The 22,176-nt window shown below is 57.1% G+C and overlaps 1 protein-coding gene across 8 annotated transcripts; it reads left to right on the top strand.

Annotated features, from left to right (window-relative positions):
* On the top strand, positions 1 to 22,091 carry SNED1 (sushi, nidogen and EGF like domains 1). Of its 8 annotated transcripts, none has more exons than XM_088060916.1 (33): positions 1 to 411; positions 3,304 to 3,591; positions 4,084 to 4,224; positions 4,938 to 5,100; positions 6,036 to 6,161; positions 6,274 to 6,387; positions 7,130 to 7,240; positions 7,479 to 7,592; positions 7,715 to 7,831; positions 8,106 to 8,231; positions 8,513 to 8,617; positions 9,041 to 9,154; positions 9,287 to 9,403; positions 9,844 to 9,960; positions 10,037 to 10,153; positions 10,318 to 10,431; positions 10,512 to 10,685; positions 10,862 to 10,975; positions 11,606 to 11,719; positions 11,975 to 12,262; positions 12,344 to 12,457; positions 13,045 to 13,341; positions 15,315 to 15,498; positions 15,586 to 15,698; positions 16,171 to 16,449; positions 16,815 to 16,959; positions 17,272 to 17,354; positions 18,140 to 18,226; positions 18,419 to 18,535; positions 18,986 to 19,076; positions 19,685 to 19,768; positions 19,990 to 20,028; positions 20,378 to 22,091. In XM_088060916.1, the coding sequence occupies exons 1-32, from the start codon at positions 208 to 210 to the stop codon at positions 20,024 to 20,026; spliced, it is 4,509 nt and encodes a 1,502-aa protein (XP_087917042.1). In that variant the 5' UTR covers positions 1 to 207; the 3' UTR covers positions 20,027 to 20,028; positions 20,378 to 22,091. The 8 variants fall into 8 exon arrangements, with proteins under 8 accessions (XP_087917042.1, XP_087917040.1, XP_014113888.2 ...); XM_088060914.1 differs by having other exon boundaries at positions 7,127 to 7,240; XM_014258413.2 differs by having other exon boundaries at positions 7,127 to 7,240; positions 12,149 to 12,262; positions 20,378 to 22,090.
* The last annotated feature ends 85 nt before the right edge of the window (positions 22,092 to 22,176 follow it).

The following is a 22,176-nucleotide window of genomic DNA, read 5'->3' as shown; positions in this document are numbered from 1 at the left end:
GCGCGTTGGAGCTGAGGGGCCTTCGGTTCGAGCCGCGCACCGGGCGATCGCTCCCAGCGCCCGGCTCCGGGCGGCAGCCGCCGTCCTTCCCGTGCCCCTCAGTGGGCGTCCTGTCCTGCCCCGCCCCGCCCCGCCTCGCCCTGCCCGCCCCCGCCATGCTTCCGTGGCTGGTGCCCCCGTGAGAGGCGAGCGGCGTTGCCGGCGGCCATGCAGGTCCTGGCAGGCTGGGCCGTGCTGGTGGCACTAGGCGAGTGGCTGTGGGCCGGTGGGCAGGTGCCGCTGGGGGACTTCTACCCCTTCGGGCCGGCCCAGGGCGACGCCGCCACGCGGAAGCAGGACGACGGTGGCTCCGAGCTCCGGCCCCTCTCCATCCCCTTCCCCTTCTTTGGTGCGGGGCACACCGGCCTCTATGTGAGTAATTTCCACTTATTTCTGCGTATTTCCTCCTATTCGCTCCCTCTTGTTTATTTCCTTGTATTTCCTCTTTTTTCCTCCCTATAATTCCGTCTCTTCTGTTTCTTTCTTCCTCTTCCCTTCCTCTTATTTCCTTTTTGCTGTCCTGCTTGGATGAATCCGAGTTTCCTCGGGGGCCATCAGGTGGGCCCCACTTAACTGGGAACATCAGAGGAACGGCCGAGGATGATGCGGTGGGCCCTGGGCTTGGGGACCATGCAGGACCCCTGGCTCAGTGTGGGGGTCCCCAGCGAGGATCCTGGCCCCACTGCCTTGGGAATGCTGGGCAAAGCCCTCACCCACTGTGGGGAGCCTGGACTTAGCCCTGGTTGGAGGCTGCATTACCTGCATACCCACACCTTGTGGCACTGGCCTGGTGACGTGCTGGGGGATCCAACAGCAGGGAGCTGGATACATCTGGTGCACAAGAGCTCAGAGTTGGTGTGCTGCAGCCTTAGAATGGTGGCCCCTGGCTGGTGGCCCTTGCTGCAGGGAGGGGGTGTTGGTGGGGCTCTGAGTGTGATGTAAAATAAAGACAGCTGCACTTTGGGGTGCCCACTGGGCACATCCGATTCCCTTGCCTTTCCCTGCACCCATTGTATTGCTGGGACTACTGGTGACACACTCCCTTGCAACTCCTAAGCCACCAGGAGGGGACTGTGGCCAAAGAACTTGAGTTGTGCATAGCTCATCATGTAGTGCTGTAGCTGTGGCCAGAGAGGCAACCCCAGTGCCTGGTTGTCTGTGGAGTCTTTTGGGTGGTGCTGTCTTGCACCTAGAAGTGAAATTTGGGCTTCCCGTGCCAGTTTCCACCTGGCACAGTGAATCATTCAGCATCCTGATCCCATCTCCCTGGTTTGCTCTGGGCTTAATGATGACCCAGACCCAGATGGCAGAGGAGAGGGCTGAGCATTGCCTTGATGGAATCCCAGAGCTGGGCTCAGGTACCATTCCACTGCCTTGGCTCAGCGCAGGGGGTCCTTGGGCCTACCTGGTCATGTTTTCCTCCCGATCAAAGTGCCAGCCCTGCTGTCGGGTGGGAGGGACCCAGGCTTGGGGCTTGAGCTACCATGGAAAGATAGAGAGGGCCAGGAGAAGCCAGATGACGTGATGGTTGTCCCATAGAGGATCCACAGTGTGGCTGTAGGTCTTGGAGGGGCTGCAGAAATCAGAGGACAGTACATCCCCCTTCCCTGAGCTGAGACCCCACGGCTCTACAGGGCCAGCTTGCCTACCCCCAGCACAGAAGTCCATGTGGCAGAGGCCTTCCTCTGCAGGGAGCTGCTGTCCAGGGGGGACTGGCACAGGGCTAGGTTCACCTGGAAACCTCTGTTCTCAAGAGCTGCCTCTAACCACCCCCCTCCTCCTTCACAAAAACCAGCAACAACAAAAAAAGCCCTTCTTGGCTCTGGTTCTCTCCCATCTTGCTTTAATCAAGGGAAGAATGTTCCTCTGCGGACGCAGTGGGGTTATGGAGGCTTTGGGAAAACAGAATCCTCTTTCCCTTAGTCACAGTAAGGACTGCCCTGTGTTCAAATGGAGGGGCTATGAACCCTCCTCAGGGACTGGGGACCTTCCCTAGGGATGCACAAGGCCATCACAGCTCAGCCTCCCCATGCCTGTGTGTGCTGGCAGCTGGAGTGAAGGCATTCTGGCTTCGTCATGGCTCCTGGGGATGCTGGCTCCCAGTCCCTTTTTGGCACACGAGTGTGACACCACTGCCTGCCTGCATGCCAGAGCTGCTCTCTCCACTTGAGACCCTCTTGCCTGCACCAGGCCCCCTTTTCTGTCCTGCAGCCCAGGGGCTTGCCAGAGCCAGACTTTGCACACTGGAGAGCTTGGCTAGAGGCTGTGTTCTCCTGTGTGTCCCACAGTCGCTTGTGGGCTGGGGAACAGAGTGCCTTGGAGCTGACTGGACTGCCAGTCATGGCACTGTGGCAGAGTGCTGGCAGGGTCTCCTCCAGGGAATTTGGGAGCTTAGGGTGAAAGCATTTCCCTTTGATCCCTGCCCCCTCCAGCCTGCTCAGGCAGGCAGGGGGTATCTTCACCTTTCTCATTCCCATTGCATCCCCAAGTTGGGAGGTAGCACTCCAGGCAGCAACAACTATTTCCAGTTTCCTCCCCTGGGCTGATGCTGCCTCTGCCACGTATCTGTGGGCCAGGCATCCCAGAACCCTAACTGCCCCAACTAGTTAATGCTGAGGAACAGCTCGAAGTATCTCACCCTGGGGGTCTGGCATCCCCGACTTTAATGAGAGCAGCTTGTGGAAGCACGGAGGGCTTTGCATGGGGTGGCAGCACTTGGTCATCTGGGGATGAAGAGCCCATTGGCTCACCCGGAGTGCTGTGCATGCCGGTGGATGGATTGCTGCCCAGCAAGGCTCCTCCCACCCTGGGCCGGTGCCCACATGGGCCAGTGCCCACAGCCCCCCTGCCAGGAGGGTCTAGCCCCATGGGCTGCCTGTGAGCCATGAGATTGGGGAGCGAGCTCAGGCCTTCACCCCTGCCAAGAGCAGTGCCATGAGCTGGCCCCACACACTGGGCACTGTTTGTTTTATGCGAAGGGCTCCTGCAGTTTTTGCAGTTGTTCCCCTTCCCCTGGCCCGGAGAACAGGGCCAGGTTTGTTCGTGCAGTGGCCCACAGCCATGCTCCAGTGAGCAGGGGGCTGGGGGTGTTGTGGGTGCTGAGGCACGTCTCTGCTTCTAAGGACAGGAAGGGGAAGCGCTCCAATATTTGTGGAAAGGGAAGGGGGAGAGAAAGATGAAATGGAAAGCACCTCTAAAACATGGATTCCTGCTGGCAGCAGGAGTTAGCTGTGGCCACCCATTTTTTTCCCTTCCTCTTTGCAGGTAAACAACAATGGGATTATCTCGTTCCTGAAGGAGGTCTCCCAGTTCACGCCAGTGGCCTTCCCCATCTCCAAGGACCGGCGTGTGGTTGCTGCTTTCTGGGCAGATGTGGATAATCGGAGGGCAGGTGAAATATATTACCGAGAGAGCACCGAGCAGCCCATCTTGGAGAGAGCAAGCAGGGACATTGCGCAGTATTTCCCTGAGTTCCCAGGGTTTTCTGCACAGTGGGTCTTCATTGCAACCTGGTACCGAGTCACCTTCTTTGGGGGCAGCTCATTTTCACCAGTGAGTAACTGAGGCAAAGCAGCCACCACAGGGGTGTGCCTTCAGTGTGATGCCAGACCTTCCACTTGTGGCATGGAGCTGTCAGCTGAGCTCAGTTGACCATGATGGCTCTGTTACAATACCTTGTTGTGACAAAGCAATAGTGGGCTGGCAACACCAAACCCTCCTCTTTGTGCCGTGTGGAGGCTTTACATCATCAGCCTTCTTAGGCAAAAGTGAGGTACCTTTTGCCTTCCAAATGCTCAATATCCGTATTTTCCCCCATTTTTCTTGTTCCTCTGGGATGAGAAGTGATCTGTTCTAGCTCAGGATCACAAAAAGTTAGGATTAAAAATAATTAAACTCTAATGCCCTTGCTCACAGAGGAGGACTGGGATTTAAGGAAATCCTTTTTTGGATCCTTCCAAAATCCTTTGCTGAATGTAGTTTCTGTCACTTTATTTTATGGCTGGTTCATCATCCCTCACTGCCTTCCTCCCCTCCCTGCTGCAGGTAAACACTTTCCAGATTGTCCTCATCACGGATGGCAAGCTTTCCTTCACCATCTTTAATTATGAGTCCATCACCTGGACCACGGGTATGCACGCCAGCAGTGGGGGGGACTTTGCTGGGCTCGGTGGCATCGCGGCACAGGTAAGTGGCGAATGTGGCCCCTGGGGTGCCTGGGTAGCACATCCACCTTGTGAGCTCGTGGCTCCTGTTTGTGTTTCTTGGAGGTAGAAAATCTCCCCCTGCTTGTTTTTTTTTTTCTTCTTCAGAGTTCTTAAATATCTGTGTGTGCTCTGGCTCCCAAAGCTGAGACCATACAGGGGGCTTTGTTGTCCCGAAACCACAGATCTTTGCCTTGGCTGCTGCTTCATAGTCCCTTTTCCTTCCTAACCTCAGCCTTTAAGAGCAGCTGTCACAGCTAGCACAGCTTTTACTTGTAGTTTTATTTCATCCCTGTGTGTGTTGTTGTGTAAAGGGAAAAAAAGCCAACACCTACACCCACAAAAACCCCAGTACCCACTTGGATGTGTGAATTTACCGACAGTAAATCAGTAAATTGATCCATGCTTGGCTCCCTGCTTGCCATCCTGCAGCAGGCAGGATGCTGCAGGTGGAGAGGAAGTGAATGGGATTTGAATTCCCAGGAAGGGACTGAGCAGGCCAAGCATCCACTTCATCCTGTTGTCCTGTCACGTGGACAGGATTGAGCACTGGCCTGTGGCATGTGGAAGGGGAAAATTGGTCTGAGTGGTGCCACCAGTGGTGCGACGTGACAAGGAGAGATGAGTCCAGGTGCTCCAACTACCTTTTCCTGTGCATTAGTGATGTCTCTTTACTCTCTGCCTTTGTCCTTCCAGGCAGGTTTTAACGCTGGTGATGGAAAGCGCTACTTCAACATCCCCGGATCCCGCACTGATGACATCGCTGACGTGGAGATGACGACAAATGTGGGTATCCCCGGGCGCTGGGTGTTCAGAATCGATGATGCCCAGGTGCAAGTGGGGGGCTGCAGCAATACAAGTAAGAGGACAGCAGTTAGGTTTACTTAACTCCCAACCCAACCCCACACTGTTCTCCAGCCCCATCTTTCCCTGCCTCAACCCCCACCTCCGCGGGGTGGAAGAGATGTCTGGAAGGGCTCTGGGGAGGGAGGGGAGGCAGCTATGCGGGGACTGTCTTCAGTTCTAGCTGTGGTTGGGGATGCCACCCTTGGTTGCCCCAGGCTGGGAACAGCCTGGGAGAGCAAATGGGAAGGGGAGGAAGAGTTCTTAGTTTAAAGAAGCCTGTGGGGAGTGATGAGGGAGGCTGGGAAGGAGGTGATGTGCACAGTTGGGCCTCTGCCAGCCCAATGCCAGCGCATGAGGGGCCAGCACCCTTGGGGGGTGCATTATGTCCATCAGTCTTAGTATGTTGGGCTGACCCAAGTGGAGGGCTGCTGAATGCCAGCCTGATATGTGGGTCTGGGTTGTCAGAACCTGGTCCATGCTCCCCACTCCAGGGCTCCTGGCACGTCCCCCACAGAGCTGTTGGTCTCCGGTTCCTCATCCCCACTTCCCCCGGCCATGTTTTCCCACTTGTGATCTGTGTGTCTTGCGTTATCGGTGGATTTTCTGTACATGGGCTCTCCCGTCCCCTTTCCCTCTGCCCTGAATGATAAGTGAGGGCATGTTCATGTCCCCTAAGCCAGTGGAGCAGAACTTCTCCCCACAGCCAGGCTGCAGACCTGTGCAGCCTCTCCCCCTTGCACAGGAGGAGTAAAACTGCCCCCCCTTCCCCAGGGGAGCCCACAAGGAGCAGCCCCTGCCCCGCCATCAGGCAGGCAGTCCCATGGGCTCCCCAAGCACCCCAGGGAGCTGGGGGGTGCAGGGAAAGACCCTGGCACTGGTGTGGCTGGAACGTGGCAGGTGAGCCCTGCCAGGGTGGGGGCTGACAAGGGTCACTGCCTGTTCCCACAGCCTCTGTCTGCCTGACACTGCGGCCCTGCCTGAACGGGGGGAAGTGTATTGAGGACTGCATCACAGGGAACCCCTCCTACACCTGCTCCTGCCTGGCTGGTTTTACTGGGAAGAGGTGCCATGTTGGTGAGCGCTTTGCTGCAGGGAGCAGGTCTCGTTCCCACTGTCACTGCTGCATACTGGCACTCTGTTTGTTCCCATCCTGAGCTCCTGTCCCCCTACCCGGGGTCTGTTTCAGATGTGGATGAGTGCCTCTCCCACCCATGTCAGAATGGAGCCACCTGCCTCAATGGTGCCAGCAGGTTCACCTGCAGATGCCCACCAGGCTTCAGAGGCAGCAACTGTGAGATTGGTGAGCAGTGCAGCACTTAAAAAGCAGAGATCCCAGGCTTGGGGGGTGCTTCTGCTCTTGGGAGGGTTCTTCAGACCAGGGCTCCTGCAGTAGCTGCTGGGCTCTAGCAGTTTGTGACAGCCGACTTGGATTTCAACTTGCTTCAAGCAAAAGAAGCTTTTCTCTGGCCATCAGCCTTTCCTTCTGCTGACTCTTCCGAGGGCTTTGCTCAGTGCTGCTGCCAGCATTCCTCCACCACCACTCCCTTAGCCAGAAAAGCTGGCAGCCAGTGCTCAAACAAGCCTTGCAGGCCCTGCTTTTGCAGGTGATGCTCTGGTCCCAAGCTCTTCAAAGCCAGGGGATACCCTCCCAGTCCCTGGCAGTTTCCCCCGCTGCTGGCCTCTGCCTGCCAGTGGAAGTGCCGCCAAAGCATTTGGCTCCTAGCAAGCTGCCGTGCCAGTGGAAAAGGCGAGAAGGGAGTTGACTTGTGGGGGAGGAAGGAAGGGAGGGAGAAATGCCCAGCAGAGCACACTGACATCCAGGAGGTGTGGGGGGATGAAAGAGCTGAGCTGCCTAAGGACAAGTTTTGGGGACAGTCATGACTGGGGACTGGCCACTGTCTCCTGACAGAAGGTGCATGGGTGGCTCCAGTCTGCTCTGCCTAGGCCTGGTATCACCACATGTAGAGGATGCCATGTGCTGGTTCTGTGCCTAGGCTGATACCCCTGCCCTTCTTTTTCTTTTTTGTGTTCTCCTGCAGCAGAATCACCATGTGAGAACAGGGTGTGCCAGAATGGTGGGAGTTGCCAGGTGGTGAACAGGACAGCAGCATGCTTGTGCCAGTCAGGGTACACAGGGGTGGACTGCCAAACAGGTGGGTGACAGAAACAGGTATGAGGTGGAGGTGGTGATGTTTCATACCTTGACAAGCTTCCTTCTCAGTCAGCTTCATTCCTGGATGTAGTTTTGGGAGGGGAATGCTTGGAATTGCCAGTGGCACCTATTTTTTCTATCACCTTCACCCTCTTGAGCATCATCCAGGCTGGGAGGCACCAGGTGAGCTGGCTGTGCCCACAGATGACCTGACCACCTTTCCTGGCCTCCCCTTGCAGAGGTGAACGAATGTGAGTCCAGCCCATGCCTGAATGGCGGGCACTGCATTGACCTGGTCGATAACTACACCTGTGTGTGCCTGGAGCCCTTTGAGGGACAGCGCTGTGAGACAGGTGCCTGTAGCCAAGGATTACCCATGGCAGGGACTGTGTCCCCCATGTTCTGCTGGCCAGCATGGCCCCTCTCCCAAACCCAGGCTCTCCTCATGCTCACTTCCTTGCTTTCCCTTTACCAGATTCATCTTCCTGTGAGGACCGGAATTGCCAGAACCGGCAGACGTGCAACTACATCCGCCCTGGCCGCTATATCTGCACCTGCTCCCCGGGTTATTATGGCAACAACTGCCAGTACGGTGCGTGAGGTTGTGCCTCAAGCAGCCTGGCATGGGAGCTGCAGTCAGGAGCAGTGGGCAGGAATGGGAAAATGGCTGCAAAGGGGCTGTGTCAGTCATAGGCACTGCTGAAACTGGTGGTCAGCATGTGCAGAGCAGCCGTGGTGCTGCCAGGAGGGAACACCTTCATGCGGGGCTGCTTGACTGTGCTGGGACCTCCAGCAGGATTCCCAGGACAGAGGATATTCCAGCCCCAAGCTGGACCTCTCCAGCTCAGGCTCCCCATTCCCCACAGGTGGGTCCCGCATGCCCGGCGCCTGCCTCTCCCACCCGTGCCAGAACGCAGGCAGCTGTCTGGAGACTGAGCGGGGCTATGTCTGTGAGTGCCAGGAGGGCTACACTGGACAGGACTGTCAAGATCGTGAGTACCAACCGTGGGGACTCACTAGTGGGGTTCAGCATCTCAAGGGGAGCCTTCATGCTCATGAGAGGGAGAAACAGCAGCCCCAGAGAGCCTGTTCAGGGCTCTGGCATTGAGCAAAGGGTCTGTCCTGCTGGAGGAGGCTGTGCCTTAGTGTCTGAGGGCCTCAGGGCTGCTACCCACCTGAGCTTCCCCTGTGAGTGGTATCTGGCAAGGCCACTTGTCTGTCACAGCCTGCAAGCAGGAGAGGTCCTGGGAAGCTCCTGTTTCTTCTCTTGCAGAGCTCTCTGAGGGCTGTGAGTGTCGTAATGGGGGAAGTTGTCTGGAGGGGAATGTTACTGTCTGCCAGTGCCTTCCTGGGTTCTTTGGTCTCCTCTGTGAATTTGGTAGGTGAAAGCTTCTTGCCTACAGTGTTCTTTCCCTCTGGATTGCTTGAGTCAGGCAGCCTGTGGGCCAGCAAAGAGACACTGCCCATGCCTGAGCCTAGCACAGTGCCAGGCACACACTGAATTTGAGCCTGGAAATATTGTTGCCTGGTGAGATGGCAATGCTTCCACCTCCACCACTCCCCGCTTTGAGCTGTGCCTCTCCCAGCCTCTGCCTCAGCCCAGTTCCCATGGGTGGGGAGGGAATTTCAGCTCTTGCTGAAGCTCACTGAGCATCCAGGCTGGACATTGCCATTTGCAGTGTCTGTGCCAGAGGATCTGTCCTGTCTCATTGGACCCTGCAAAGTTAGGAGACTCCTGTTTCCCTGTGGGTGTCCTCCTGCCACTGGCTGAAGGAGGCTGGCACTGGCCATGTGTTTGCAGAAGTCACCACGACACCGTGCAACATGAACACGCAGTGCCCGGACGGTGGGTACTGCATGGAGTATGGCGGGAGCTACCTCTGTGTCTGCCACACCAACTACGGCACCAACCACAGTAAGACTCCACGGGGATGTGGGAACAGCCCTGGGGTGGAGGGGGTGAACATGGGGTACCTTCAGCTGCAGGCAAGCTGCCCTTGTGTCCCTAGCCATATGTCCTTGGTGATGCCTGTGTTTGGCTCTGCAGCGATGCCATCCCCCTGCGACTCAGAGCCCTGCTTGAATGGGGGGTCCTGCAAGGTTCATGATGACTCGTACGTCTGCGAGTGTCCTCAAGGCTTCCTTGGCATGCACTGCGAGAAAGGTACCTCCACAGTGCTCCCTGTGGTCCCAGCACCTGGCAGAGATTGGGAGAAGGGCTTGAACCTTTTTGGAAGATGAACAGTTACTTGCAGAGCTGGAAGGTGGTGCAGGTTTTCCCATCCCATCCTACAGAGTAGAGGGAGGGATTGAATAACTCCCTTCATGACACCCAACAGTTGCAGCAGCAGATCCAGTTGTTTCCTGTACAACACCATTGGTGTTGGTGTTTTTATTTACATGCCACAGGTTCTGCCCTTGGGAGCAGCCAGCTGTCTCCCAGCATCATGCACTTGTTGGCTGCCAAGCCAAGCCCAGCACCTGTCCGCACGGGTGTAGTTTTTGTGGTGTTGCTGGACCCAGGAAGCAGTCAGGCTTCCCACAGCGAGGGGTTGGTGGGGTGCTGGTGGGGTGCTGACCCCGCTCTGGGCGCTCTCTCTGCAGCCAAGCCTCGGCTCTGCAGCACCGGGCCCTGCCGCAACGGGGGCACCTGCAGGGAGGCGGATGGCGAGTACCACTGCACCTGCCCCTACCGCTTCACCGGCAAGCACTGCGAGATTGGTACAGCCCCCCGGCCCCCATGGGGGGGAGAGGTGGCAGCTGCCCCACCAGGTTCACACCCGCCTTGTGTCCCCAGGTAAGCCGGACCCCTGTGCATCGGGGCCCTGCCAGAATGGAGGCACCTGTTTCCACTACATCGGCAAGTACAAGTGTGACTGTCCTCCAGGCTACACTGGCCGGCACTGCGAGATTGGTAGGTTTGAACAGGGTGTGCCACTACCTAGGGGGATGATGGGCCTGGCTGTCAGGAACTCTCTGCTTGCTTTAAGCCCCCTTCCCTGCAACTCTTCCTTGTGCCTTGCTGGAAGGGGAAGGGGGCTGGCTCTGGTTTCATTCCTTGCTCTGCTGTTCTTCCAGTGCCCTCCCCTTGCTTTCTTAGCCCCTGTGAGAATGGGGCTACCTGCGAGGACCTCAGCGGGGGCTATGCTTGCACCTGCTCCTTGGGCTATGTAGGGAAGCACTGCCAGTTTGGTAAGGGCCTTGTGCTTCCCCTGCCACCTGGGGACTTGGGGTGCCTCTGTCGGCCCCATTCATCCCCTGTCTCTCCACAGAGGTCGACTGTGGCATCCCCAGTGAGGTGAAGCATGCCCAGGCTTCTTTCAACTCCACCAAGGTGGGCTCACTGGCTGAATACCAGTGTGAACTGGGCTACATCCTCAGCCAGCACAACCATCCCCGTGTCTGCCGTGTGCCAGGTGTCTGGAGTGACCCCCCCGAATGTGATGGTGAGAGTGCTGGGGAGTGGGCAAGCCCTGGAGCACCGTCCCAGTGGCCTGTGGTCACGACCATGGTTTGGTGACGCCAGGATATGTACTGCTGTTGTCTGCTGCCTTCCCCTCAGGGATCCCTGTCCTGTGCTCATGTCTCTCGCTTTGTCTCTCCCTTGCTCAAATACCTGTAGAGATTGATGAGTGCCAGTCACAGCCCTGCCTGAATGGTGGCCAGTGCAAGGATCGTGTCTCTGCCTTCCTGTGCTTGTGTGAGCCAGGTTACACCGGCTACCACTGCGAGTTGGGTAAGAGACCATACCAGGAATGCTCCAGGGCTGTCACAATCCCTTCCTCACCCTCCAGCCCTTGCCAGCTGGCCAGCCCCAGGGGATTGCCAGCTCCATCGAAAGGAGCTGGGTTACCAGGAGTTGTGTGTGCTTTGCTTGGATTGGCCTGAGGCAAGGGCTTCTCTCCTGGGGCTCCCAGCCAACTGTAGGGTTTTCCAACAAGGAAACACTGCTCCTGGTTGGAGACAATGGGCAGCGTGGAAGGTGGTGGGACTCTGGCAGGTGGCTCCAGCCCAGTTCCATGGGATCTGGCAGAGGACAGTGGTAGGAGAAGGTGGGCTGTTGGAAGTTAGACAAGGGGACATGACACATGACACAGGCACCCTATGGGATGGATATCTTGACATAGTCCCACACTGCCAGTTGTGTCCCCAGGTGTCCCTGAAGGAATGTCCCCATACCATGTGCTTCAGGGGCAGGCCTGAGGCAGTGGGCATCCAGGAGCAGGGATGTTCTTGGCCACTGGGCTTGGGGAAGCAAATGACATGGGAAGGGTCCATGCCCTGTGGGAGAAGTGCTGCCTCTCCAAGCCCCTGTCCCGAGCACTCTCTGTGCTGAGCTGGCGCCTTTTTTCCTGCTGGACCCCAGATGTTGACGAGTGCCAGTCAGAGCCCTGCAAGAACAGCGGGACCTGCCAAGACCTCCCCGGGTCCTTTGCTTGCTACTGTCCCAAGGGCTTCCTGGGGACCCAGTGTGAGACAGGTAGGAGCTCTCCCTTCCTGGGTCAGTGGGAGGCTGGACTGTGAGCACCAGGACACTGCTAGGGCTGGCACCATGCCAGGTGGCTGGTTACTGTCTTGGGCACCTTGATCCCAAGCCATCACCTGGTTGCTCACTGATGCACCTCCTTGTCTGTAGTTTTGGGGGCAGAGCTGAAACCCCTCTGATGGGGAGGGAGCAAGCAATGAGGTGTCCACCAGTGATGGACTCCCTTTCCAAGGTGTTCACCTGTTCCAGGGGATGTGGGCACCATGGTGCACGGTGGGGGATTCAGTATCCAGCCCAGCTGTGCCAAACCCTGGGCTATGCATCTGCCCTGCTGCCCCCTCGAGGGTCTGTCACTGTTGCTCATTCATGGAAGCTGGAAGCTGGCTGCTGGCACGCTCACTGCCAGCCTTCTCCCACCTCCAGAAGTGGATGCCTGTGAGTCAGACCCTTGCCGAAATGGAGGGGAGTGTGAGAGCTACGGGGGCTCCTACCTCTGTGTGTGCCCAGAGGGTTTCTTCGGCTACCACTGTGAGACAGGTGAGGCAGACAGGGCAGCACAGGGTGGGCCTGGGGTCAGTGGCACTGCTGACACTGCCAAACCTGGTACCTCTCCCACAGCCAGTGACCCATGCTTCTCCAGCCCCTGTGGGAGCAGAGGCTACTGCCTGCCCAGCAATGGCACCCACAGCTGCACCTGCAAAGTCAGCTACACAGGCAAGAACTGCGAAAAAGGTAAAGGCCCTCAGCAGTGGCACCAGGACAGGATGTGGGGCTTGATGCCAGCCTGGCAGTGCCCACCGCCCACGAGGGGCTCAACACCAGCCGGGACCAGCAGCACTCCTTGAGGCGGGCAGGGCTGGGGGCTTGCCTTTTGTGGGGGGCAGCCCATGCCCCACTAATGCCATGGGTGGGTGCTAGCACACGGAGTCGCTGCCGCAGGTGCCGAGCTTGGCACCAGGACATGGGGCACAGATTTCCCCTGCAGCAACGGCAATCCCTCGGATGCCCTCAGGAGGGGAGGCAGAGGTGTCTGAGGGCAACCTCTCGGCACTGGCTTCTCCTGAACCCCTCACCCCCTCCCGCAGTGGCAAGTGCTTGGCCACCAGTGGTACCAGGGAGTGCTCCTGGTGCCCTGGCTCCTCCTGTGCCCACTGAGACAGGGATGGCATACACCCAGAGAGCCCCTGCTAGGTGGGGCAAGTGTGCCAAGTGAGGACCTTATCCTCTTATCACCGCTGTTCTGCCGCTTGCTGACAGGGTCTGTTCTCTAAAGATTCATGGCATTACCTCTCCCCTTTGCTTTTGCACACACCGTGAAGAATTGCTGCCACCAACCTCATTAAAGGTGGAAAGGGTGGAGGACACTGGTGTGTTGATTTCTTGGCACCCACCTGAGGACGCAGCTGCCAGGCAACTCATTGACGGCTACGCCGTGACGTACGTATCCCTCGACGGCTCTTACCGCAGGACAGATTTTGTGGACCGAAGTCGTTCTGCCCACCAATTGCGGGCACTAACCTCCGGCAGAGCCTACAATATTTCTGTCTTTTCAGTCAAACGCAACGTGAACAACAAGAATGATATCAGCAGGCCCGTCATGCTCACCACGCGCACTAGTGAGTAGCGTCCCCAGGGGGATCACAGTCGTGAGCGTGCGCGGCCCCTGCAGGTGCCAGGGTTTGTGCTGCTGCTCCCAGCCTGCCACAAGCTCCAGCATGGTATCAAACCTGGCAGGTTTGCTGGTGCAGATCCTAAAATCCAGCTGGGGGCCTCTGGAAAGTGCTTGACACAGAGAATTGCTGTTTTCTTTGCTGTGAGTAAAAGGCCTGACACCCTGTGGCTCACCCTGTCCAGGAGTTTGCAGTGGGGATTTCTTCTGAACCCTGTTCATTGAGGCCAGGCTGTTCTACTCCTTGTCACTGTGCCCTGGATAGTATGAGGGACCCCCATGCAAGGCAGGCAGCAGGGCTTCTGCAATCCTGTGGACCAGTCACACTGCCATACTGCTGGGCTTGGTGTGAGAACTTGCCAGCAAGGGCAGAGGCTGTCAGGGACCTCTGCTCCATGGGCAGAGGAAGGGGCACAGTGATGCCTCTGGGGCATGGATAGGCAGAGCAGCTTCAATCCCACTTTCTAGGGCAGGCAGGTGTGAAAATCAAATGCAAACAGGATGGAGCCAATTAGACGTAGGAAAGATGGCCTCTGAGGAGAGGAGAGTGGTGGTGGTGGTGCCCATAAGCCACAACCTCCACAGCAGGCTGAGACCAATTGAAGCCCAGGGGAGGAGACGGCAGCATAATGCTGGGCACAGCATCTCATGGGGCCTCAAGCCATGGCTGGATGCTGGGGTCAGAATGGCCACCTGAAGTGTGCCATGGACTAGTGGCTGTTACTAGGGCTCAGTTTGGGGCTGGTCCTGTTTAACATGTTTACTGATGGTCTGGACCTAGGGATTCTGTGTACAACACCAAATTGGATTGGGGTGTTGATCTGCTTGAGGGTAGGAAGGCTCTGCAGAGAGACCTTGGCACACTCAATCAAAGGGCTGAGGATAACTGCATGATGTTCAGTAAGGCCAAGTGTTGAGTCCTGTACTAGGGTCACAGCACCCCCCTGCAGCTCCAGGCTGGGGGAGGAGTGGCTCAAGAGCTCTTTAACAGAAAGGGACTAGAGGGTGCTGTTTGACAGCTGGCTGAACATGAGCCAACAGCATGCCCAAATGGCTAAGAAGGCCAGTGGCATCTTGACCTTTATCAAGAGCAGCATGGCCAGTAGGACTAGGGAAGTGATCATCTCTCTGCACTTGGCATTGTTGAGGCTGCAGTGCATTCAGTTCTGGGCCCCTCACTTTAAAAAGGACATTGAGGTACTGGAGCATGTCCAGAGAAGGGCAATAAGGCTCGTCAAGGGTCTAGAAAATATGTTTTAGGAGGAACAGCTGAGAGAGCTGGGTTTGTTTGGCCTTGAGAAGAGGAGGCTCAGGGGGACCTCATTGCTCTCCAAAACTCCCAGACAGGAGGTTGTAGAGCAGTGGAGGCTGGTTTCTTCTGCAGAGAGAGAACAAGAGGAAATGGCCTAAAGTCAAGACAGGGGATTCACATTAGATACTAGTAAAAATTTTTTTCACTCTTTGGGTGGTCAAACATTGGAATAGGATGTCCAGGGAGGTGGTAGAGTCACCATCCCTGGAGGTGTTCAGGAGGCTTCTGGATCTGGTGCTGGGTGAGGTGGTTTAGGGGTTATAGTGACAGTGCTGGGAGGATGGTTGGACTGGATGATCTCCTAGGTGTCTTCCAACCTTGATTCTATGGTTAGGGCCAGGCCCAGGCACTACAGCCCCTTTGGAGCTGTGGTAGGGGGCTGGGGCAGAGGACACAGCCTTGGGGGTGCTTTGAGTAGCACAAGGCCCTGTGGGTGGGCAGACAGTTGTGCCTTCCACCTGCCTGGAGGCTGTAAGGACAGGAGACCTCACAGTTCAGTGGGAACAGCACTGAGCTGTTCCACTGGGGAAGGTGATCCAGAGGTGCCAGCAGGACTGCCCACATGAGGCAACCCATGATGACTGCAGTCCTCTGTTTGCTCCGGCCAGGACCGCGTCCGGTGGAAGGCTTTGAGATCACAAATGTGACTGCCAGTGCCATCACGGTGCAATGGGCTCTCCACCAACTCCAGCATTCCACTGTCAGTAGGGTGAGGGTCTCCATCCGCCAGATGGGGGACCTGGCAGGCCGCACCGTGGAGCTGAACAGCAGTGTGGCCAAGTACACCTTCCTGTGAGTGGGATGCTGGTGGGTGCCAGGGCACTGGCTCCCTCAGGTTGCCCTGCTTACCCCTTCCCACCCTATCTTTTCCCTCTACAGGGACCTGCAGCCAGGAGAGAGATATATCATCCATGTCACAACGCTGAGCGGCCTGGGAGTGGAAGACCACCCCTCAGAGAGCCTGGCCACAGCCCCTTTTCATGTGTGGACAAGTGAGTGAGGTTGCCTTTGCCATCCCAGCTTGGCAAGTACAGGGGCTTGGCAGGAAAGCTGTGGGGAGGGAGAGGTGTGGGAGCTGCCAGACTGTCTGGCCAGCACAGCAGGTAGGAGGTGTGCAGGCAGGCCTGGAGTGGCCAGGAAAGACACTGACATGTCATCCCCTGCCAAATGTTGTTCAGTCTCTGAGACCAGCATGAACCCAGCCCCATGCATGCGCCTGATTCATCCCCTGCTCTCTGGCAGTCAGAAGGCAAGGGCTGACCTGGGTGCCAGGGTGCAGTGATGCTCTCTTTGTCTTGGCAAGGACCTAGTGTTGAGCATCCCCTCACTGTGCATATGGCTGGAGCAAGCTTGGGGTAGGTCTGGGCAGTGCCAGGCAAGCTGAAACCCTGGCACACTTTTTAGGTGGTGTGAGCAGGGACACCAGCTCTGACCTCTTTCCTTCCCATCCTGTCTCCACCACAGGGCCTCTCCCCCCACAAAACCTCACTGCCTCCCGTGTCACCGCCACCTCTGTGTCCATGGCGTGGGAGCAGCCGCCCATTGGCACCATGGAGGGGTACATCATCAATGTCACCACTGCTCAGAGCATCAAGAGCCGCTACGTGCCTAACGGGAAACTCGTGTCCTACACGGTGCGGGACCTGCTGCCTGGGCAGCGGTACCAGCTGTCCTTGACAGCTGTGCAGAACACAGAGCAAGGCCAGGTGCACAGCGAGCCCATCCACCTCTACATCAGCACCTGTAAGTGCTCCCGGGGCTCTGCTGGATTGCTGCAGCACAAGGGAGGCCATGGGATGAAAGGGAAGGAGGGTAGGGGGTGGAAACCAGTTGGCCAACAGAGTGATGAGCCCTTGCTGCCCCAGCACTGGGTGTCTGCACCAGGCTGTGGGGACAAGACACAGGTCCACTGGAATGGGAGGTGGGGCGTTGTAGGGTTAGTGAAGGGCAGATGCAGAGCTCCAGCTTGGTGATGGGCACTTGCATCCCTGGTGTGTGGAGAGTGTCTGTGTGTCACCTGGGGATGATGGGATGGGATGATGGGACTGGCTGGGAGGTTGGTTGCTGGCTCACACTACCTCCATTAAGCCTCATCCTTTGGTCTGCAGTGCAGAGGGATGGGGCTCCAGACAGACGGTGGAGCCAAGCTGGGCACCCCCGGGTTCTTCGAAACAGGCTGCCCCCAGCTTTCCTGCCTGAGCTCCGCCTGCTGGCAGATCATGACACAGCTGAGGAGCCCTCGCCAGCCCCCAGGTAGGCACTGCTTCAGCACTCCTGGCTCTTCCTCTTGGCCCAAGCACTAGGCTGAGCCAGTCCCTTTAACCAGCTTCCATACCCAGGTGTGTGCAGATCAAGGGTCAAGCCATGCTCCTGCTGGTGTGCAGTCTCTTGCCCATCCACTGGGGTTCTCAGCCAGGCAGGCACCTTACCCTTGAGAGCAGCTCTTCCATGGGACTTGCACAGAGCCTGATGCCAGTGAATGCTTTATGCTGATGCCATGAGCCCCAGCACATGGAGCCTGGGGAAACTGCAGTGCCCCCTACCCTTGTGGTTGTCCTGTCCCAGGTTCACAGAGCTGGTGGATGGCAGAGGGAGGATCAGCGCCAGGTTTGGCACTGCACCTGGAAAATCCCTCACTGTGAAGACACGTAAGTGCTCCTGTGCCTTTGTGTCCTGCTCCTGTCATCCAGTACCATCTCCTGCACCTCCCTGCAAGCTGAGGTGGCAGCCAGGCAGGCTGCTGTAGGGCTGGGGGAGCTATAGAGGAGGGTGGAGCCCTCTCATCTGGCCCTGGGCAGGCAAACATCTGCTCTGCTTGTTAGACCCCTGCCCAAGGAGAGGGGTGAGTGGCAGGGGGAGCCCAGAGAAGGACCCTCGCTGATGGGAGGCGATGGTGACTGTGGCACCGGTGCTCTTCTTCCCTGCCAGCAGCAGCAGGGGCCTGAGCAATGGCTTCATAGCCCTTCAGTGTGGCCCCTCCCTGCCCAGCAGCCTCAGACCCCAACTGTCAAAGAGACCTCATGCTCAAAGAGGGTGCCTGGGTGAGAAACCCCTCATTAGTCCAGACCTAGCCCCCATTTTCCATCCCCAGAAGACCAGGGATGGAAGTGCCAACCCAAGATACCCTAGAGCACCAGCAAATCCCACACCATGGGATAGGGAAGGGGCCTGGCAAACCTGAGGACAGGCAGCCCTTGGCCTCACTGCATGTTCTGGTTCTTCCCCTGCCTCCCCAGGACTCTGTGTCCCAGACCCTTCCAGGAGGAGTGAGAGTGTCACCCCAATTCTGGGGATGCCAGCTGGGAAGGGCTATAGCACTGCCTCAGGCCTGACCAGTGCTCCAAAGCTGCAGGCAGGCTGGATTCCCCTGGAGGGGCTGCCTTTGGGTCTGGCTCTGGCCCGGAAAGTGACATTCAAACATCTCATTGTCTAGAGACAGAGGCTCCAGTGAAGCTGGAGAACACAGAGGTGTCCAGCTGGGACAGTCTGGCACTGCAGCTGCATGAGGCAAAGAGCAAGAGTAAGTCCCAGGGGTGACCCACAGCAGCGGGAACCCGGCCCCGGCCCCACAGGCAGTGTGCTCAGCACCAGCCTGTTCTCCTTGGAGGCATGGCAGGCCCACCTGCTCTTCCTGGGAGCACCCTGGCAATGCTAGGGGCTTGGCAGGGCCGAGCTGTGACCCCGGGGTCTGATGGTCGAGCGTGTTTTGCAGGAGAGGGGCAGAACTGCTCCAAGAATCCCTGCAGGAATGGAGGCACCTGTACCAGAGATGACGAGTCCTTCCACTGTGCCTGTCGCCCAGGGTTCAAGGGCCGGGTCTGCCAACTGGGTGAGTGCCAGGCTGTGCTGGAGAGTCAAGCTCCCTCCTGCAGTGCCAGGCTGGTGGCTGTCCCTGTCACAGGTCCCCTAGGATGTAGGTCACTGAGCACACCCTGCCAGCACCCACAATGCCCAGGCTTTGCTAGAGATCTGTGTCATGCTGGTAGCTGAGAGAGGGGCTGGGCTCTGCTCTTAGTTTGAGGAGGTATGAGTGCAGTGCCCTGCTCCTGGCTGAGCTCTCTGCCTCTGCCTGGCAAGCCAGGCCCCTGCCTTACTCAGAGAGTTACATAGGCAGTGTGAGGCTGGGGGCTCTGCTTCTACTGCTGGGTCAGCTCTGTTGAGGCCAGGCCTCCAGCATGGCCAAGAAGCCAGGGGGACCTCACCAGACCCTTGCCACAAGGCACAGGCAGGCAGGGCCAGGGATGGGCTCAGTGATAGCTCCCCTCTCCTATTCCCCAAGCAGCCTGCAAGAAGGTGCCACACTCGTGCACGCGGCTGTACTCGGAAACCAGGTCATTCCCAGTGTGGGAAGGAGGCACCTGCCACTATCTGTGAGTACTGCCTGCAGGTTATGCTCCCCCCTTCCCCTTGTGCTCTGAGCTGGGGATGTGTCCCTACAGCTCAGCTTTGGGGAAGGGAGAGCGAGCACAAGGCCGTCTCCAACCCCAGCTGGCAGTTGCCCCCTCCCCAGCACAGGCTGAGCAGCCTGGCACACCCCTGTGGCTGCCCCCAGCTGTGCATCAGGGCAGGGTGTTGCTGAAGGGACAGCTCCATACTGGAGTTACCCACCCACGTGGCAGCAAGGTTGGATTTGGTGTGTGTGTGACCCCCAGAGAGCAGCGGATCCCATCCAGCTCCTGGCTGCCTCTCCATCTGCGAGCAGAGGGCTGGGGGAGCCCTGGTGCAGTGCCAGGGCCTGGGGGGTACTGCTCTGCCCCTGGTCTCTCTGTGATGGAGGCACAAAGGCCTGGCTGGGATCAGTCCTCCAGCACAAGCCAGCTGAGCACCATTTCTGCCAAGGTTGGCTACTGCAGCTTGGAAGGAAATAGGGGAAATAATGGGGGAAATAGGGGAAATACCCAGACTTCCCCTTCACTCTCATCAAAGCACATCTCTCCCTTTTGTTCCTTACACTCATGTCTCCACTGTGTGTGTGTAGGTTCAGGAGAGTATACAAGGTACACCAGGACATCTGCTACAAGGAGAGCTGTGAGAGCACCAGTTCCAAGAGGACGAGCAGCAGGTACAGCACACAGCAACGCACTGAATGTGCCAGTCTTCCTGTGATCCTGGACAGGAGGATGTGGCTGGCTGGTGTACCCCAGCATGCATGGGGACACCCAGGCTGGGCGTGGGCTGGTAAAGGGGTACAGACATGACCAAGGCTTGGATGCCACTGCCATGTGCTTGCCTGTGAGCAATGGCTCACAGGGGTTGATGGTGCTGTCCTCCCTTCTCTTCCAGAAAGCCAAGCAACAGTCACACACTGAAGAAGCCATAGAAGTAAGTACCTGCTCCAGCTCTCCTCAGATGCAGGCAGGGGCAGTTCTCATGCAGGGAGTTGGGGAGATGGTCAGAGCACAACCCTGGCTCATGCCACCATGTTGAGGGGGTGTGAGGGCTTATGGTTTATGGCTGTGGATGAGGTAGAGAAGCAGGAGGCAATGCTTTGATTACCAGCTCCATGAACAAGAGATTCCTGCACAGAAAGGGCCAGGCAAAGGCTGGAGTCCTGGAGACAGCAGGTCCCCTTTTCTCAGCACAAGACTGGTGCACAGGGTGGGAAGAGGCCAGCTGTGGGGCATCTGGCAGACTCTGCACACCAGCTCATTTTACTCCTGCTCCTCCACAGGGTTTAAAGCAGTAGAAGCTTCATCTTTCCACATCTAAGGGTTTTTTGAACACCAGGAAGATCAGATCTGCTCACTGGTTGAACACAGCAGGGGAGCCTTCCTGCCTGGTGTCAACCTCTCCCTCTCCTCCAGCCCATTAGGGACACGCAGCTGGATCAGCATACTGAGTAGTGCTCCCTTTCCCCCCACTGGCCCAGCACTGCCTTTGCTGGCCCCCTCTCTCCCCTGAGGAGCTGAGCACCAGGCCAGCCCTGCTCAGCACCCCCAGCCACTCTGCACAAGCAATGGGCTCCCTGCTTCACTCAGGGATCAGCCCAGCTCCTTGACAACAGCATCTGCACCAATCTATTTTCGTAATCCAAGGTTATAAATTGCCTATAACCCTCAAATAAAACAGTTTAATGCAGACCAAAATGCCTTAGCCATCACCTGAAATCTGGCCCCCAAAAATATGCTCTGAGGAGCAGCCTCTGTAGATGAATTAGAAATAGTGAGCAGCTCCAAGTGGTGAGGGGAGCATGGGCAGTAGAGGAGCACTCCTGTTTCCTCTGCATTAGCAGGGGAAACTGAGGCAGCTTCTACTGCCTGCTTTTTTTCTTTGCTTTGTAAACAAGCCCTGTTTTTAACCAATTTTCCAGCTCAGAAACCAATAGAGCACCTAAAAATAATTTTAAATGTGATCTGTAGGGTGAAGTCTGTCAGCTGAGGTGTGCCAGTACCACCACACTTGTAGTTGCCTCTACAGCAGTGCAGGGCACAGCAGAGGCTTGGGGAGGAAGTCAGCCCCACATGCCATCCCCTTGCACTGTACCTGGAATTTGCCTTCTCTGTGGCACCAGTGCTGAAGGGTTATGTGGAGGAGAGGACCAGCACCCAGCACTGTGGCAGGGCAGGCAAGGAAAGAAAAAGTGTAGCTTAGAAACATTCCTAGTTTTGTGAGTTTGTATGACAACGCTAGTTAAACATAGATTTGTGTATTAACATACACAGTGTATATTATAAATTAATACATACCAGAGATATATCGCAGTTATGGTATAGAGCGTCATGTCCCCAGCAGAGTGGGATTATTATTATATCCTCTGTTGCTCAGCCACATGTCTCAAGCAGCAGCATGGAAGATGCTCTCAGAGCAGGATAGGCCCAGGAGTTTCAGTGCTCCTGTAACCACCCTCTGCCTCCCGGGAGTGGTGTAACAGTGCTCAGCCTGCAGGCACAGCTCCAGAGGCAGGGACAATGTGAAGCCACTACCAGCTGGCCAACGTGCTGCTCCCCTCCTGCACCAGCTCTAGCGTAGCTCCCACAGGACAGACATGCCTTGTTTTCCTCCAAGGCTGCCTGGTCCTGTTACAGCTGCCTGGCAGGCACAGCAGCTCTGCCTTCCCAGGGCAGGAGAAGCCAGCCCTCCCTACCAGGAAGAGCAGGGCAAGGGGAAACCCAGACAGGAGGTATGGAGTTATGGTCTGAAAGTACTGAACCCCTGCTCTGTCAGCCACGAGATCAGCACTAACATGGGCTGTAGAGGTGGAGGTGGCCTTGCCATGGGACAGTTCTGTTTCCACAAGACCTGTCCCCACAGCAGCAGGAAGCCTGGTCCTTGCCAGCCAGCAGAGCAGCCCACAGCCTCCTGTCCCACAGCTGGCCCAGTGTGTAATGCAGCCAGAAGGTTTTAACCTAGTCTTGGAAATAAATTAGGGGGTTTTGTTAGATTTTTTTTTTTTTTTTTAAATAAAAACACTTTATGGAAACTCTTTGGTTTTCTTTGAAGTAGTTGGTCAAGGAGGAGGAATGAGTGTCG

The sequence above is a fragment of the Pseudopodoces humilis genome, chromosome 11, assembly GCF_049639895.1.
Source record: "Pseudopodoces humilis isolate 2021_Gansu_Grassland_sample_001 chromosome 11, ASM4963989v1, whole genome shotgun sequence".
Lineage (NCBI taxonomy): Eukaryota > Metazoa > Chordata > Aves > Passeriformes > Paridae > Pseudopodoces > Pseudopodoces humilis.
The sequence above is the reverse complement of the archived record's forward strand: the minus strand, read 5'-3'. Positions and strand labels throughout refer to the sequence as shown.

Excerpts from the sequence above, each read along its gene's own strand:
- SNED1 (XM_088060914.1), top strand. The coding sequence starts at position 208 with ATGCAGGTCCTGGCAGGCTGGGCCGTGCTGGTGGCACTAGGCGAGTGG. Across the intron at positions 7,832-8,105 it reads TGGCAACAACTGCCAGTACG|GTGGGTCCCGCATGCCCGGC; the intron begins GTGCGTGAGGTT and ends CATTCCCCACAG. Across the intron at positions 16,960-17,271 it reads GAGCCCTCGCCAGCCCCCAG|GTTCACAGAGCTGGTGGATG; the intron begins GTAGGCACTGCT and ends GTCCTGTCCCAG.